The sequence below is a fragment of the Bubalus kerabau genome, chromosome 4, assembly GCF_029407905.1.
Source record: "Bubalus kerabau isolate K-KA32 ecotype Philippines breed swamp buffalo chromosome 4, PCC_UOA_SB_1v2, whole genome shotgun sequence".
NCBI lineage: Eukaryota > Metazoa > Chordata > Mammalia > Artiodactyla > Bovidae > Bubalus > Bubalus kerabau.
Genome location: NC_073627.1, coordinates 51,183,242 through 51,200,276, shown reverse-complemented (window position 1 = coordinate 51,200,276; position 17,035 = coordinate 51,183,242). Strand labels below are relative to the sequence as shown.

The window sequence follows — 17,035 nt, the reverse complement described above, 5'->3', positions numbered from 1 at the left end:
AACACACACACACACACACACACACACACACATACACACGGCCACACAGACAAATCATGAATCATCTCTGTGGCTGAGCATTTTAGCGTTCAGTAATATTCTCAGAGGCCCAGGGTTTTCAGGCAAATCCCAGGTCTGCACACAAGGACACTGCATAAATCCCTCCCCTTATGAAAGGCCAGTCTGAGCAGATGGGACCACTCCTAAGTAAACTGTGGAACCCTCCCCATCTCTGGAGGAGCGGCAGGGGGCCGGCCCTACCAGCCCAGAGATCAACAGAAGCTAACGTTTTCATCCCCAACTTACCTCTCCGAGGGAGGTGTCTGTTTCACCACATAGTCCTCCCTCTGCTCCCCCAAGGGGAAGGCAGAGCCCGAGGGGACTGGCGGAAACCCCTGCAAAGCAAGTGGTGGCCAGAGTCGGGTAGGCGAAGATGAGCATCGGAGAGCAGGCCAGGGCTGGAGGAGGTAAGAGGCCAAAGGACTCCCTCCAGGCCAGGTTCTTCCCATGTTAAGTCTGGGGAAATAGCCTCAAAGCAACTCCACTTCTTGATAATCTGCCTCATTAATAATTATTCAACAAAAAAGTGCTTTTAAGAAGAAGGAAGGGCCAGATAATTAAACAGTCAGCAGAGGTCGAGGCTTCATCCACCTTGTTCTCTCTGGCCCCTTACCTGCAGCCTAGGCCAAAGATATATGCTACACCGATTACCACCCCAAACCCTCTTCAGCTCCCCAGGTATGTCAGAAAGACATAAGGCAGGTGGATGGAGAGAGAAAGACCGACCTGGGCACCCCCAGGTGCTCCCCAGGAAACGCACGGACTGTGAAATTACACCAGGGCTGGACAACTTACCACCACGCTGGAACCCTTGGGGTACTGAAATAATTAACTTGCTAATCAGCTACACCTTGCTCTTTCCTTTCTTCCTGGAAAAATAACAATTGCAAATCGCCTTCACATCGGGTTCCTGTGTCAGTCACTTGGAGACAAATGATGCTCTGGAAGAAATACTCTCTTGCCTGCGTGTAAACTGAACCGGATCCTACCAAGTGAGGCCTCTTCCCCCTTCTCCTCCCCCCTCAACCCTTCGCACCAGGCGTGGAGGGGGGCCTGGGGGAGGGGGACACAGAGACAGAATGTTTCTGGAGGGGCAGAGCTTTTTCTCTGTCCACGGCACAGACATTTGCCATCTCCGCTAAGCTTTCTTGATTTCGGCCCTCTTTAGCCCGCTCGCCGGCGCTAAACAGCCAAGATCCATGTGGAGAAAAGAGGATTGATTAGAACTGTAATAATAATCCCTGGCATTCGTCCGGCTTTAGCGTTTACAAAGTGTTTCCACACATTATCTCATTCGGTCAGAGGAGGCCGGAGCTGGAGGGAATCTGAGCAATCATGTAGCTCAATTCCTGCGGGTTACCGATGGGGAAACCGAGGCCCCAAGAGGTTGAATGTCTTCCCCAAAGGCCACAGCTAAGGACAGCGTGGCCAGGTCCTCATGTTCACTGCCTAGAGACCCTGGGCCGTCTCCCATCCTCTGAAAAGAGGGAAAGGGCGCGATCACCTTTTGGGTCCACTGTGGATGTAAACCAGGAAAGCAGAAAATTACAAGAGTAGAGCATGGGCACCAGTAAAAGCCGATCTCACAAGAAATGGTTTGGGGGGACTGGGAGTGGAGGAGACTAGTGAACACACTTCCCCGCTGTCTCTGTCCCCTTGTCTCCCACTTCTGTCTAGGCTTCAAAATATGAACATGGTGCAGTTTGGGATCTAAGGCTTAATTCGGCCACAGGTCCCCGGGGAAGGTGTGGGAGTGGGGGGGTGCTTTTCTCGGATTTAAATCTGGCACCTCCACTCCCAGGAGTCACGGCACGAGGGGCTCATGTGTGCACACATGTGTCCACTCAAGACACTGGATTTAGTGGCGAAAAACAGGCATCTTGATCCTTTCACAGATCAGATGATTTGCAAATTAATAGCTCTCCACCCCCTCCCCAGGCCTCTCTCTCTCACACACACACACACACACCCCTCCCACCACTCCTGGCTCTGAGGAGGTGAAAAAAAGATTTCTGGTGAAGAGAGACACAAGAGTGGAAAAATATCAGGTAGGGGCAAGGAAGCAAACTGACACTGGATTCTGGAGGAAAACACTTCTCCGTGAGTGGCAGGAAGTGTATTTCGACGGGGGTCTTGACGTTTCCTTGCCCCCGTGGCCCGAGCCCCCTCAGAAGGTAAGCGGTTCCTTTGTGTGTTCGTTTATTACTAAGCCCAACTCTTTTCCTTCTAAAACTCCTTCTTCTCCCTGTTGAGCTGACCATGCTTCTGGATTTATGAAGAGAGATGTTTTAGCAGAAATCCCCCAGAGTGGCCCATCAGCCCTAAATCCCAGGCCCGCTCACCCCCCCAAGACCCCATGACACACAGCATGCCAACACGGCTTCCTCTTGCCTATGCATTAGCCATCCATTGTGGCAACCTGACATCTCTCACACATAAAACCGTAAGAGAGAAATAAAATATCTGTCTCTTGGCGAAAATAAAGCTTTGCCTCCCTCCTGATGTATAGGATATAAAATAAAGCCGCGGCTCCAATAGTGGCTTTTCCTTATGCCGGAGTTGCCTTTGCACACACGGAGACAATGAAGACGGATGGTTTGGGACGAGGCCCAGCCTCCTGGGGCCGCCTTCACCCTGTTTTATGGTCGTCTCTCCCCCTCCTCCCTGCCCGTCTTTTTCTTTCTTCTTCACTTTCTTTCCTTTCTGCTGCGGCTTTGCCTTTCATTTGCCCTTCTCTTTCTTTCCTTTGGAACTTTATTCCTCTTGTTCGCTTTCTTTCTAAAGCAGGGAGACAAGAACCGAGTTGCTCATTTTCCCTGAAGCGCCTGCCATCTCTCCCCACCTCCCCCTTCTCCAGACCCCCAACTCTCTCCGGACTGCCAGCCCCTATGACGGATCTTGCTGGGACTGCTTAGGGACCTGCTTTGGTCAAATGTACAAACTTTCCCCAGGGACAATTAAAAATGTATTTAGTGGTGGTGGCGATTTTCCTTTTCCCCCTTTGAGGAACTGCCCTCCTCCCTTTCCTCTCCCTCGACTCCGGTGGTTTGTGGATCTCAGCAGTTATTTATTTAGCCTCCGAGGAGCCAACAGAGCAAAGCTGCCACCTCACAGGGGCGAGAGTTGACATCTACCTCTCAAACCCCAGCCTCAAAGCTGCCTCATTAGACAGACCGTGTGGGCCTTGGGCCCCTTCCGGCCAACTCAGCTGCATGAGGTTTGATTCCAGTGCCTCCAGATCTGCCCCGCCTCATTCTCCATTCCTGGGAACTAGTGTGCAGTGTGAGGGCAAGAAGAGGGGTCCCTCCTTGGGCTCACACAGAGAGATGGAACTGCCACCCTCACAATCACAAACGTGGTCACCCCCCACACACACACTTGACACTCCCTCAGTGCACAGCGGCCACCTTTTGTCTCCTCCATCCCGGAGACCTGGCTCCCACCAGGTGTGCCTTGCTCCCCTCTGTGTCCTTCCTCTGTGTCTCCAGAAGCTTCTTTCCATCCCTGCCCTGACCTCATCCCTTGGGCTGCTTCCTGACCCATTCAGAACCTCACCTGCTCCGACAAGGGATACAGGATACATCCCAGGTGAGGGAAGAGTAAGTAGTGCCTGGAAGAAAAGGGGGTGCAAGGTCTGGGTTCCTGGGTGAGCAACAGGGAAGGAGGGGGAGCTTTGGTGTTGCAGGCAGAATCCAGCAGAGGGGCTGTGGGTGGCTTTTAGCCTCTGAAATTGATGAAGGTGTGTGTGTGTGTGTGTGTGTGTGTGTGTGTGTGTGTGTGTGTGGAGGGCCCCTGGTCACCCCTAATTTGAGAAGAGCTTTATTAATGCAAACACAGACGGAGCTGGTGAGGCAGCAACATCTATTGAACTCTGCCCCCATGGGGGGCAGGTCCAGAAAGAACTCAATCCTGGTCACAAAGCTTTGGGGTCTCTCTCTCCACCTGGTATCTCTCCAGATATCAGCAGCGACCACTGCCATTAGGTAAGGGGAGAGAGTCAATTAGTGAGAGGATTAATTACTCCGAGGCACGAGCCCCGTTTGTCTTCCTTACCGGGTGCGAGTGTGTTCAGACGGAGGAACACGGGCACGCACCCAAATACACATCGTTGTCACGCCATCTTAGACGTTTTATTTATTTGTTGGATTCCTGCCCAGAGCCGCTCACACGCTCTTCCATGGGCTCTGAGTCTCCCACCCAGCAGGCCGCCTCCTTTTCTCCTGCCTCTGATCGGCTGTCACACCCGGGACACACTTCAGTCCCCCCTAGGCGCCTGCAGGCTCCTGGGCTCTGAGCCTCACTCACCCTGCCACCTTTTTTGGTCACAGGGTGCCTTTCCGTTTCTTTTCCTCCACACATTTCCTCCAGTATGTCTTTCCTCCTTTCATCCCCGCTTACTTTTCCACGGTCCTTCTCTTTCCCCCTCTGGGCTTCTACTCCCCTATTCACTGTTCCCCTGCCCTCACCTGTCTTTTTCTCTCTCTCTCCCTGTCCTGCCTCCTCCAGCTCACCCTGTTCATCTTGTCCTTTGCTCAGCGGGGCAGTGCTGAGATCACCACGCTCGACCTGGCTCCCTGCTTGCGTGTCCAGGGTGCCTCCAGCCCTTGTGGGAAGCCCAGTGTTGCTTACCCAGCCCGAGCACACATCATGAAGGCCCGGTCTGGATGCTGCTGCCCTTTCTCAGCCTTGAGGTCCCCGCCTCCCCTCACCTGGGTCTTAGAGACGTGGCTGGGAGGAAGGAAGTGCACAAAGGCGCAGCAGGGTGACAAGCCCCCCAAACTTCTCGTCTTCAGTAGTGCACTGACCCTGTAACCTCAGGATTTCTTTCCCGGGGAAAAAAGGAGGTAATACCGATCCCCCCAACCCCGCCCCACCCCCACGCGCACACACACACTTACTACGTGGTTCTGGGCAGATTGTGAAAAAAAAAACAAAACTAAAGTGCTGCATGCAAGTAGGTCATTTCCAGGAGAGAGTGTGGGAGTGAGACTAAGGCAACCCAAAGCAGGAGCAAAGAAAGGAGACAGCAGGAGAGGTTGGATCAGATCCCCGGACTCAGGCCGGCTTCCAGGACTCCATCAGTGGTGTCCTCTAGAGTCAGTGTGGAGTTTGCTTGGCCTCCAGGACTATGAGGGTCTCAGCCACGCCGGGCTCACTCCCTCCTCCCTCTCCCTGGAAGGTGGTGGCTGGCTGCGCCTTATTGCAGCAGGCCAGCACAGGGACCCAGCCTGCTCTGCTGCAGGCGCCCCCTTTCTTGGCCTTACCGCTGGTTTCTGGGGGGTGGACAGGAGCACGCTGAGTGAGGAAGAAAGCAGCCAGGACGGTGGCCCGTGATTAGAACCAAAAGCAATCAACCAAGCTGGCAGACTTGGATCCTTGGGCCTCCCAATCCCTGCATTGGGAAGGAGGCGACATGGTGCTTGGAATCAAGGAAGAAAGGGGGTACAAGAGAGGGCACCTTCAGCCCCCCAGCTGCAGGGTGGCTGGGAAGAAGCGGCAGGACCCTCCCATCCCGCGTTCCTAGGGCCAGGTGCCACCTCTGGGGCTGGTCTTGAAGGTGATTCTCATAGGAGAAACCTGTGTTGTGAATGCCACTTCCTGGGCCCTGTGGGGCCTTTTCCAAGAGCACCTGGGATGAGGTTCAGAGGATGCTGCAGCCGCTGAGCGATGACTGGGCAGCAAATTGCCCCCCGCAGCACCCAGGGCAGAATTTACAACCCTGGCAGCCGAGCAAGTGGTGTGCGTGGTGGTGGGTTCGGGAGACGTGGAGAACTTTGGGTGGAAAGCGCTTGCAGGACTTGGGGACGCAGGCAGTAGGGGCGGCAGGTGAGGAGGTGAGGTTGGGGTTCTTTGCCAAGCAGACAGGGGTTTAAAAGCAGAGCTGAGCTGACAGGCTTCGGAGGCCGCCAATTTGGAAAGCTGGGTCAGTTTTCTCGCCGCGTCTCTGGGATCAATTACATTTTAAAATAAAAGCTCAATGGAAATGGAGGGAAAACACATTAATCTACTGTGCTGTCGCCTTGGAAGCTTTAAAACTGGGCTTAAATTTCTAGAATCAGGAGCCAGGAGGCCCTCTCTGAGTTGCTTTCCCCAACCCCCTGCTCGACTCGTGGGTTAGTTCCCCAGGACCTGTTTACTGAGTCATCTGGACACTGGGGCCAGAGAACCTGTCCCAGTCAGAGTCCTGTCCTGTCCTAGCCCTCAGATCCCCTAACCCACTATCCGAGCGCAGGGAGGGACCCTCTGTCCCCCCACTCGAACTCCCTGCACCCCCAAACGGGTGCAGCAACGTCTTCCAGCCCATTCTAAAGGCGGCCGCAGCGGACCTTGGGCTCAGAAGGGCCGGCAGCCGGGTCCAGCTGTCGCCCTGGAGGTCCCCACCGACCGCCCCCCACTCACCCCCGCGGTCCCTCTACTTTGCATAAGAAGGAGCCCAGCTGGGGCGGGGGCGGGGGCGAGCCACTCGGAACAGGGTCCGCTATAGATTCCAGAAAGGGGCGGTTGACTTGAGCGCGCTGGTGGCGAGAACCAAGACAGCTGGGGGTGTAGGGGAGGTGGGGAGAGCTGGGAGACAGCTCAGAGGACACCCCTTACCCCCACCGCGGGCCTCACCCAGCGCAGCAGGCTGGGAAGGCGCCTCTGGGTCCTGGTGGAGGCGGCGAGGACCCCAGCCACGCAGCTCTTAGCGTCTCCCGGGGTCCCTGAGTACCGGGTACCACTCGGCTGGTTCTTGGAAATGCACGGTCCGCGGCAGGAGCACAAAGCCAAGTTGCATCGCCGCACAACTAGCCTGCTGGTTTGGGGAACAGCGCGGCCCCTCCCCAGCTCCGCCCTGAGCCCGGGCCTGGGAGAGATCCGAGGAGGGGGCTGTTGAGAGAGAGAGAACCAGCCCCAACGCCTCCCTCGCCGCAGTGGGGAGCCAGAGCCCAGGTGTGTGTGGAGGGGGTGCGGAGACGGCGAAAGGGGCCTCCGATCCAGAGGTCCAGATGGGCGGAGCGCCAGAGAGGCGCACAGCCGGCCTTGGCTTGGTTTCCAACCGAAAGGTGTCGCGGGCGGCAAGGCGAGGGGGCTGCCAGCGGGCCTCGGGGGTGCAGGGCCGTGCGGGCGGAGGCTTAAGGATGGAAAACAGTGTTGGCAGAGTCCTAAAACCCCAATGTACCGAGCGCAAACCAAATTCGCTGTACGGGCTTCCCGGTTCGTTCGAAGAGGGGATTCCATTTGCAAAGAACTGAGTTCCTTGCCTGGCCAGGTTCGTAACAGTTGCGTTTCGGGGAGCATTTTCTCCAACTTAGCTGGGAGAGAGATGTCTGAACCCAGCCCCGCGTGTGGGGTCAAAAAGCCATTCCCCGAATACCGGCCAGACCGCGCTGGCTGGCCGCCCATTTTTATTGCCTTCTACACTTTAGCCGAATGCGCCTTCCTAACGCTCCTTCCAAAAACAAAAAAAAAACAACAACAAAAAAAACAAAAAACGTGGCGCAAATGCGGGGCTTGTCTAGCCCTGCCACCTTCAGATTTCACTTCGGAAGAGATTCGGGTTAAGCATAGGAATGGTGCTGTCGAAACGAATTTGGTACTTGGTGTGGGCCGCGGAACTAGAGTGATTCTTCGAGGCTAAGACTCTCAGGACCCAGACTCGGCCCGAACTTCTGGGATAATCTGCCCCCCGCGGGCAGTGGTCCCTAGTTTATACTCCGAGGAAATTGAGGAAGGCATGGGCTCCGTAAGACGCGAACTACCAGAGGCTGTGCTCTGCGCCTGTCTGGGGAACCTGGTGCCAAGCTTGTCTGGGAAGCTGGAGCCTGGAAAAGGGGAGACGTGGAGGCCGGGCCGGTTCTCCGCACATCCCCATCCTTCTCAGTCTCCGGGTGGAGTCCCCAGGACGTCGCCGTTCCCTCCGTCACTACCACCCCCACCCCCGCCCGCCGCTATTGCCCCCACCGTTTCCCGCCTAGTCGTTTGTTTTCGTCTGTAAAAGGTGTCTCCGGATCACAGTTTTCTCGCAACTTCTCGCTGGGGTAGCAACTCCTCACCCGAGGCGCTTCCCCACCCACTCCTTTCCTCCCCCCTCCCCGGCGCCGCGCCTCCGGTCTCCCCCGCCCCCACTAGGAAACCGCCGGAATCAACTTTCCAAGACGGCACTGCGGGAAACAGACACCCAGATCTCCCAGAGCCCTGGAACCTGTGGACTTTGGATGGATTGGGGGAGGGGGCACAGAAGGAGCGACTGGAGGAGTGAGATTCTGCTGCCAAACGCCCTCCCCTCTTCGCCCCTAAAGACACGCGCGGTGCCCGGAGCAAACTTCTAGGCCAAGAAAGCAAGGGTGGCGGTGGGAAGGGACCCAGCACCCGCTGAATTGCAAAGCCAAACAGTGCACCTGGGCCGCCAAGGCTCCCGAAGCCAGCTGCACCCCAACCTCCAACAAGGCTCGATCTTGGGTACCACCCACCCTCAGGGCATAAGTCTGCCCTCCGCCTTCTCCCACTCACGCGCTCTCTCAGTCTCTCCGACCGCAAGCGACGCCTTACCGGAGCAGGAGGGGACCCGGGCACCTCGCTGCCCGCCGCCCGCACCGCGCAGGGCCGCGGTGGCAGTCGCCACTGATCCTCGAAACGCGGTCTCCCGGCACTCTCCCCAGCCGGGAGATGCAGGATGGTTTACAGAGGGACCGCGAGCCGCTGATTGGTCGTAGGCCGCCGTGACGTCGGCGGGCGCTGCATTAAGGCAAGGGGGCTTCCAGAGCCCAGCCAACAGCCGGGAGCAGTGACCGAGCCGCCGGAGCCGGGGAGAGACGCGCCGGGGCGGCGGACTGGGCCAGGAGACCAGGGACAGAGGGACGCCTGTCCGGGGACAGCCGGCGACAGCGGCGGCCCAGGCCGAGCTGTTCCAGCCGCGCACAACTGTAGCCGCGGCACCAGGACGTTTTTGTTTTGTTTTTGTTTTTAAAGCTCTTCAAGCTACACCCCCTCCCCCCGACTCCTCCCGCTGCAAAAGGAAAAAAAAAAAAAAAAGGAAGGAAAGAGGCTAGAAAGGAAACACAGATTTGCTACCCCAACGAAAAACAGAGGGGGAAAGGAAAAGAAAAGAAAGTCCAGAGACTGTGGGGTTTGCACGGAGGCAGCCGGAGCGTGGGCCGAGCGATGTGGGGCTGCGCGCCCAGGAGGCCGCGAGTTGCGACTGGAGCCACGATGCACGGCCAGGCGCGGTGAGGAGCCGGACGGCACCCCCTCTCCGAAAGAGACCAGGCGCGGGGAGGGCTGTCCCGCGGAGACGGAGGCCGCCCGGCAGGCCACTGGCCGAGGTGACAGGGCTGGGGCGGTGGGGACCGCGCGCGCGCACCTGGCTGCGTCCGCGCGGAGTTGTCCCTCTCCGCTCTCGGTTGACAAGAGAACTCTTCTCCAAAAGGGGGGAAACCTAAGCAACGACAACAATCGACAACGAGATCTTCCTCCGGTCCTCCCCTCCTCCCTCCCTCCCCGCCTCGGCCAGCCCCTGCTCCCTCCCTGCCCGCCCAGGCCCACCGCGGGCGCCCAGCGCGTCCCGACCCGCTGAGCGATGCCGGCAGTTTAGGATCCAAAGCTTCTCTATTCGCTTGGTTCTTTTCTTTATCGAAAGAGGAGGGGAAATTCAGGTGGCGGGCAACCCGGCACACACACACACACACACCCGCCCTCCTACCCCGACAAGAGCAGATGCACTTTGCCTTCTGACAGCTCTACCTCAAGCCCGAGAGAACTCAGCGGCGCTTTCCCCGCAACCCCGGCCAGCCGCGTCGTCCTTCTCCGACTCCGGTGTGTTTATTTATTTACGTTCCCGTCGCCGTTTTCGGTGACCTTCACTCCTCCGCGGGCTCTGGGCTTGAAGAGTCGCTTAGCTCGCCCGCCTGAGACTCTTTTCCTCGCCCTGCGAGCTGCGGCGGCGCTGCTGTGCCCCGGAGGCCCCGGGACTGCCCGGCTGCACACTTGTCCGAAGCGGCGCCCCCCACTCCCACTCCCCCATCAGCCTTCCTCCCTGTCTTTGATTTTCCGGTGCGGGTTTCGGTTTGCCCCGCCAAGTCTGCGTCCCCTTTTGTGGAGGGGCTGGGGAGTTCCCGCCGGTCGTGTTCGTGAGTCATCTCCTCGGCTCTATCTTGCGCTTCTCTCTCCGGGCCTCACCCGACCAAACCAAAGACCATGGTGCACTGTGCCGGCTGCAAAAGGCCCATCCTGGACCGCTTCCTCTTGAACGTGCTGGACAGGGCCTGGCACGTCAAGTGCGTCCAGTGCTGTGAATGTAAATGCAACCTGACCGAGAAGTGCTTCTCCCGGGAAGGCAAGCTCTACTGCAAAAACGACTTCTTCCGGTGAGTACTTCTTCCCTCGCGCGCCGCCTGGGCCGCTCCTTCCCCGCGGGCCCTTCCCAGCCGGCTTCGGATCAGAGGTCAGCGTGGCCGCGGCGACCCGCGTTGGGAGCTGCCTTTGGAGAGGGGCAGCTAAGTACCCGGGGGCGGGGGGTGGGGTGGGGGTGGGGGTCCCGCCTCTTGGCCAGCTGGCGCGCGCTGGGCGCCGAGGATGCGGCCTGCTTTCGCCCTGTAAATTGTGGGTCCGGGCTTGGCTGCACGTGCCTGGGAAGAAAAAGAGTCTGAACTCGCCTCGGAGCGAGAAGCTCCTCCTGGCTTGGAAGGAGGTAGCTCAGCCTCAGAAGGTGTAGCCCCGCGTCCTATCTTTCCCCTAGCAGATCTGTCCAGCAACTGCATTCTTCCTGCCTCCCCGGTTGACTCGTCCTCCAGATTGAGCTTAGAAGCCCCGGCTAAACTGCGTCCCACTACCTTTTCCGTCCCCGAGAAGTCTTGGCGGGAACCGCCGAGCCTTTGGCATGGCGCGTCCAGTCGCCTGCGGTGGCAGCGGCTGGGAAGAGCTCGGGCCCGGGGGCCTATCTTGCACGGCCCAGGGTCTTCCTGACACCCGATGGGCCGACCTGGCCACACTACTTGCACTGGTAGCTTGTGAAGTGCCGGAGGCTGCAGCCTGCAAGACGACCTTCCCCGGCTGCCCGCGTGGCCAGCAGGTTCGGCCTCCACGCAACGCCGACCTCGGCAGTGAGGCGAGGGCTCAGCTCGGAGCTCTTCTGGCCTCTGGCTGCCACCGCAGGCCACCTCCTTGTGGAGACCTGGGGGAAAGCGGAGACCTGGCTCGTTGGAGCCGGAGAAGCCTCCCGACAACCCTGCTCCGCTGAGCATTTTAACTTACCACCCTGCCACCGAGTCCACACAACACACAAACCAACAGAACTGGAGCAAATTCGAATTGATCCTCCTTTAGGCCGGTCTGAAATATCCCAGTTTCCTTGGCTGACTTAGTCTCTGCTTTTCTCTGAGTTTGTGGTGACAGATCAAACTGGGGGACAGAGGAGGGGTTCGAAGCCACCCAGGTGGCTTTGCCCAGAGCACCCGGAAGCGCTGTCCCCGGTGCATCCCGGGGATGTGCGGCCCTGGTGGCGGCGGCCCACGGAGCAAAGCGCGGTCCACTGGTATTGCCGAGAGGAAGCGCAGGCCGGGCCTCTGGCCTTGGCCCGCGGTGCCCGGCCTCTGGCTACTGGCGAGAGCCGAACGGGGCAACAGCGAGCACCGCAGGCTGCCAGTGGGCCCCAGAAGCCTGCCTCCCGCGAAGCGCATCCCGGCACCTAGAGCCGCGACGCGGTCTAGCTTGAGCCGACCAGCCGGGCTTTGGGCTGGAACGCGGCAGCGCCCAGGCTGTGGCCGTCCAGGCTCTCCGCGGCTGTTTGTTATCCGCCGTGGGACTGGGGTTCTTTTTCGACGAAAGAGGCAACGCATAGAAAGCGGCGGTGCTTGGGACGAGTTAGAATGGAGATCTAATTTGGTTTTTTGAATCTAATCGGAAAATCGGAAAAGTGAGGGAGGTGCCTGCCTCCCTCACTCAGAGCTTTTTCCCTCTGGGACAACACGGGGCAGGAGGCTAGGGGTGGCGGCGGCTTAAGCTCCTTGCTCCCTCATTGTAACCATGTGTATCTCCTCCCTGACTTTTCACTGGCACCCGCGCTCTCTCCTCCTGCGTTCTGGCCTGCTTAATCGGCATTCTGCCTCTCTTCCTTTTCGGCTCTTTCTCTCTCTTTTTCTCTCCACACCCCTCCCCCCATTCTTCTTCCTCTACTGTCTCTATCGCCTTTCTCCTGCCCTCTGGCTTCCCTCGGCCCAATCCCACCCGAACCCCCCACCCCCCGCAGGTGTTTCGGTACCAAGTGTGCTGGCTGCGCGCAGGGCATCTCCCCTAGCGACCTGGTGCGAAGAGCGCGGAGCAAAGTGTTTCACCTGAACTGCTTCACCTGCATGATGTGTAACAAGCAGCTATCCACCGGCGAGGAGCTCTACATCATCGATGAGAACAAGTTTGTCTGCAAAGAGGATTACCTAAGCAACAGCAGTGTCGCCAAAGAGAACAGCCTCCACTCGGGTGAGGGCCTGATGCCCGGCTCCTTCCGGGTGCGTGGGTCTCGGGGGAGGAAGGCCCGCCACTGGCTGCTGCTCACCTGTCCCTTCCCTCTCCCCAGCCACCACGGGCAGTGACCCCAGTTTGTCTCCGGACTCCCAAGACCCGTCGCAGGACGACGCCAAGGACTCGGAGAGCGCCAACGTGTCGGACAAGGAAGGGGGCAGCAATGAGAACGACGACCAGAACCTGGGGGCCAAGCGGAGAGGGCCTCGCACCACCATCAAGGCCAAGCAGCTGGAGACACTGAAGGCCGCCTTCGCCGCCACACCCAAGCCCACGCGCCACATCCGCGAGCAGCTGGCTCAGGAGACCGGCCTCAACATGCGTGTCATCCAGGTCAGGGCCGAGCATGCCACTTAGTTCCCTCGAGGTGCAACCTGCAGGTTAAGCCTGGGGGTGGGGGGTGGGGAGCAGCTTTGAGGAGCAGAGCGAGTCCCTGGAGGCTGGCAGAGGGGAGGGGAGAGGCCCAGACACCCCTACCCGGCTCCGACTTTGAAGTCGCACCAGAAGTGTAGGACATCTGGAATTCGCTAAACCTCCTCCTCTTTCCAGTCCAACGCTGGTGATAGTGGTAACGATGGGAGAGAGAGACGGGGGAGGTGGGGCATGAGGCGGGAGGAGGGGGCACCGTCCGGACGCGGCGATGAGAGTGCCGACCTATTTTTCTGCCCTACCACCCCTATCCGGGAGGAGCCGAGCGGTCGCTGTGCATCCCGAGATTAATCCGTGGTCTCAATCCATGGTCTCCCTCGGTGTCCCCGCCCCCAACTTTGTGGGTCTCTGGCTCCAGTTAAACCAGCCCCCCCCCCCGCCCCCCGCCAGCAGACCTCACCTCCAAAGAGAGGTGGGCTGCCCAGGTTTGAAGGGAAGGTGGTCGGGGCGGGAGTCAGCTCTGCCGCGGCCCTTCCTGAGTCGCCTGGGGACCGGAGGCGGTCATCCAGGCAGCTGCGCCGGTGCGCGCTGTCAGATTTTGAACCTGCGGGTGGTTCGGCCCGAGTCCCGAGCCCAAGGTTAGGTGTCCGGTGCCTGGCGGCTCTGCGAGGCCATGGGGAGATGTGCCTGGGAGGTTGTGTGCAGTAGTCGCACTATGCAGGCTGCTCTCCGCCGAGACGCTCTGCTGTGCGCTCTTATGCGCAGGTGAAGGGGAGGGTGCTTGGCCATGTCTCTAACAGTGAGAGGCTATGGACGGGTATGTCTGGCACTGGGAGATCGTGCGTGGGTGCGGAAAGGAGGCTGTGGGTTTTGGTGTCACTGTCTTCGGGAGACTCAACAGGAGGCTGTTTGGATCTCTGTCACTATCATGCGGGGTGGGGGTGGGGGTGCTGCCAGAGTCCGTGAAAGGGAAGCCGTATGTCTTTGGGGAGGTTAAGCGCCTCCGCGCGTACAAGCTGCAAGTGTTTCTCTGCGATTGTTAGGAACAACTCCAACTGTCTCCTGTTGGGCAGGGCGGCTTGCCCAGGTACCCCTGCCGGGAATCCTGTCCACCCTTGGCTCAAGGGCCACCCCGCGTGGTTCTACTCGAAGACACGCACCGCCCTCCCCCGCCACCCCCGCCCCCCACACCATATACAAGACACAAAACACACAGCTGGGAATCCGCGAGCTGGGAGGTGGAATCGGAGGTAGGGTCTCCAGGGCCTCACCCCAAGTCGTGTGTGCTTCAGGTCTGGTTCCAGAACCGACGCTCCAAGGAACGGAGGATGAAGCAGCTGAGCGCGCTGGGCGCCCGGCGCCACGCCTTCTTCCGCAGTCCGCGCCGGATGCGGCCGCTCGTGGATCGCCTGGAGCCTGGCGAGCTCCTTCCCAACGGGCCCTTCTCCTTCTACGGAGGTGGGTGCGCGGCCCGGGGGCAGCACGCTGGCAGGCCCGGTTTCGTTTCGTTGGAAGCGGGCGGCAGCGCGGAGGCGCTCCTGGCTTTCTGCAGGAGAAGCGGAGAGGGCGGGAGAGAAGGGTGGAGGCTGGGGAGGAAATGAGGCGAGGCAGTGAGACCAGATCGAATTCCTGGTCCTGAATGAGGCCGGTGGGCAGAGAGGGAGCAGCTCCCGCGTTTGCACCCGGGCCTCCTCCGTGCGCCCAGCCGGGCAGGAGAGCCCGGCGAATGGAGAGCCCCGGCGTTGCCCTCCCCAGCCCCGCTAGCGCGCCTTCCCGCCCGGTCATCCCGCCCCACCCGGGGCCCCGCCCTGACGTCCCCTCTCCCCGCCGCCACCGCAGATTACCAGAGCGAGTACTACGGGCCCGGAGGCAACTACGACTTCTTTCCGCAAGGCCCCCCGTCCTCGCAGGCTCAGACGCCTGTGGAACTGCCCTTCGTGCCGTCGTCCGGGCCTTCCGGGACACCCCTGGGTGGCCTGGAGCACCCGCTGCCCGGCCACCACCCGTCGAGTGAGGCGCAGCGGTTCACCGACATCCTGGCGCATCCTCCCGGGGACTCGCCCAGCCCCGAGCCCAGCCTGCCCGGGCCTCTCCACTCCATGTCGGCCGAGGTCTTCGGGCCCAGCCCACCCTTCTCGTCGCTGTCGGTCAACGGCGGGGCGAGTTATGGGAACCACCTGTCTCACCCCCCAGAAATGAACGAGGCGGCCGTGTGGTAGCGGAGTCGCGCACGGCCCGCGGAGCTCGCGGTTGTACAGAAATGAACCTTCTATTTAAGAAAAACAGAAAAAAAAAAAAAAAAACACAAAAAAAAACCAGGAAAAAAAAATCATACACAAAACAGAAAAGCAAGGCATCCCCCGCCCCTCCTGCCTCCAGCCTCGGGGACCATTTTCCGTCTGGGGAGACCGGATGGGAACGGGGGACGCGAAATAGGATCCGGATCTGCCTGGAGGTAGGACGGGGATCCGAGCGCTGGCTGGCAAAGTGCAAAATTCGGGCACCGGCGGCGAATCCAGACCTCTCCCCACCTCCCGCTGGACCCGGATCCTCGGACCGACGCCTCCAGCGTGAGCTTGGGGCCGGTGGGCCGGAGAAAAACACCCACGGCAGCCGCGGGGGCGGCCAGCCGGGTGGGTGACGCCAGGAGCCGCGGGGAGGGAGGCTGCGCCCGAAGACAATTGAGCTGGGCGAAGCGGCCGGGGGGCGCTCCGGGCCGGCCAAGAGACGTCTCAGGCTCTGAGACATCTATTAGAGTTGTCTCAGAGTTCAGCAACAGCGACCACAAACTCTTATAGCTTCAGAAACGCCGACCTGCTGTGCATCAGGTGGGACTATATATATATATTTTTTGTCTATCTGGGATTTTTGGTTTTTTTGTTTTTGCCAAAATTGCAAAATTCTAAATGTAAAGCCCTCAGTATCAACTCTTCTACCTTCACAAAGCTCTACACACACAGACACACGCAGACACACTCGATACTATGGTCTCCAACCAGACCTCTTAGTAAAATGACTTGAACATCAGCTGTACAAAAGAAGTATTCTACCTTCACAAACACACACACAAAATTAAAAAAAAAAAAAAGACTATTGAACTAAAAACAGTCAACTGTTTACGTATAATGTTAAATTCAGGAGTTCAGTGTTTTACTAATATATTCTGTTTTGAAACCTCTTGTTCAAAACAAAATGTTTTGAGCAATCAACCAAAATTGTTCATTTTTTCTTTTCCTGTAGATGTTCTGATTTGCAGGGCTCACAGCTCACTGTGCTAGTATGTAAAAAGGTGTTGTTTACACAAGGCAAAGAGAAAACATGATATTTCAGACACTTGCCAAATAGAATAATTATAGCACAAATACTGTAAAGGTGCCTGGCACCACAACCTGAAGAAAGTGTTAAAAAAAAGTGTTACAAGGTTTAAAAAAAAAAACATCTTTGCTAATTTTTAGTCCTGTTGAACATTCATGGAATTGTTAATATGACTTATATAGACCCAAACAGGTTTTATTTTTGTGTCTTTAAAATAAAAGTCCAGAATATTTAAATTTTATGGTCAAATATGCAGTCAACAGCTGCTACTTTTTTTCTTTATAAATTAAATTTCTCATATGTCTTTTATTGTTCTGATAAACCTAAGCTTGTGTGACCTCCAGTGCATATTAGACCATTCACTGTATGAAAGGAAACATGTTGAATAAATTTGTGAGTTTTTAATAAAAATAGAAAATCTGATGTTTAGATAATCGGTGTGTTATTTTATGTTTTGACAACTAACATTGACCTGTGATGTGATGGGGAGTGGAGTGATCCCTCAGAAACCAGGAGGAAGAGAGACAGGACTAGGGGGGACCTGTTTTCACCTTGACTGTGGTTGAACCCCCTGGCTAATGCCAGCCACGCTTTTCTCCGTGCCTTCGTGCTGTTATTAACTGCAGATTTGCATTCGGCGGATTTTAAAGGATACATTTGAAGATATGTTTGTTGAAAAGTTAATATAGAATTGGAAATAGAAATCAAATCCACAGCTAAAAATGAGTGGTCTCAGTCTGTGATTAAGCATGAGACCCCACGCCCTCTCCTTTCCCCCTCTAAACAGGTAAAACCTGAC

The 17,035-nt window shown here is 57.8% G+C and overlaps 1 protein-coding gene and 1 long non-coding RNA gene across 2 annotated transcripts; one reads left to right on the top strand and one right to left on the bottom strand.

Annotated features, from left to right (window-relative positions):
* Positions 1–854: 854 nt before the first annotated feature.
* On the bottom strand, positions 855–5,532 carry LOC129651409 (uncharacterized). Its single transcript, XR_008714126.1, has 3 exons — positions 5,325–5,532; positions 3,616–3,670; positions 855–929 (listed from the first exon to the last, which is right to left on the bottom strand). It is a non-coding gene; the product is annotated as an uncharacterized LOC129651409 (long non-coding RNA).
* Positions 5,533–9,965: 4,433 nt separating this feature from the next.
* LHX1 (LIM homeobox 1) lies at positions 9,966–16,673 on the top strand. Its single transcript, XM_055580142.1, has 5 exons — positions 9,966–10,403; positions 12,284–12,510; positions 12,608–12,885; positions 14,214–14,379; positions 14,761–16,673. The coding sequence occupies exons 1-5, from the start codon at positions 10,234–10,236 to the stop codon at positions 15,138–15,140; spliced, it is 1,221 nt and encodes a 406-aa protein (XP_055436117.1). The 5' UTR covers positions 9,966–10,233; the 3' UTR covers positions 15,141–16,673.
* Positions 16,674–17,035: the final 362 nt, after the last annotated feature.

Coding starts and splice junctions, on each gene's coding strand:
- LHX1 (XM_055580142.1), top strand. CDS start 10,234: ATGGTGCACTGTGCCGGCTGCAAAAGGCCCATCCTGGACCGCTTCCTC. Junction 12,511..12,607: donor AGAGAACAGCCTCCACTCGG/GTGAGGGCCTGA, acceptor CCCTCTCCCCAG/CCACCACGGGCAGTGACCCC. Junction 14,380..14,760: donor GCCCTTCTCCTTCTACGGAG/GTGGGTGCGCGG, acceptor CCGCCACCGCAG/ATTACCAGAGCGAGTACTAC.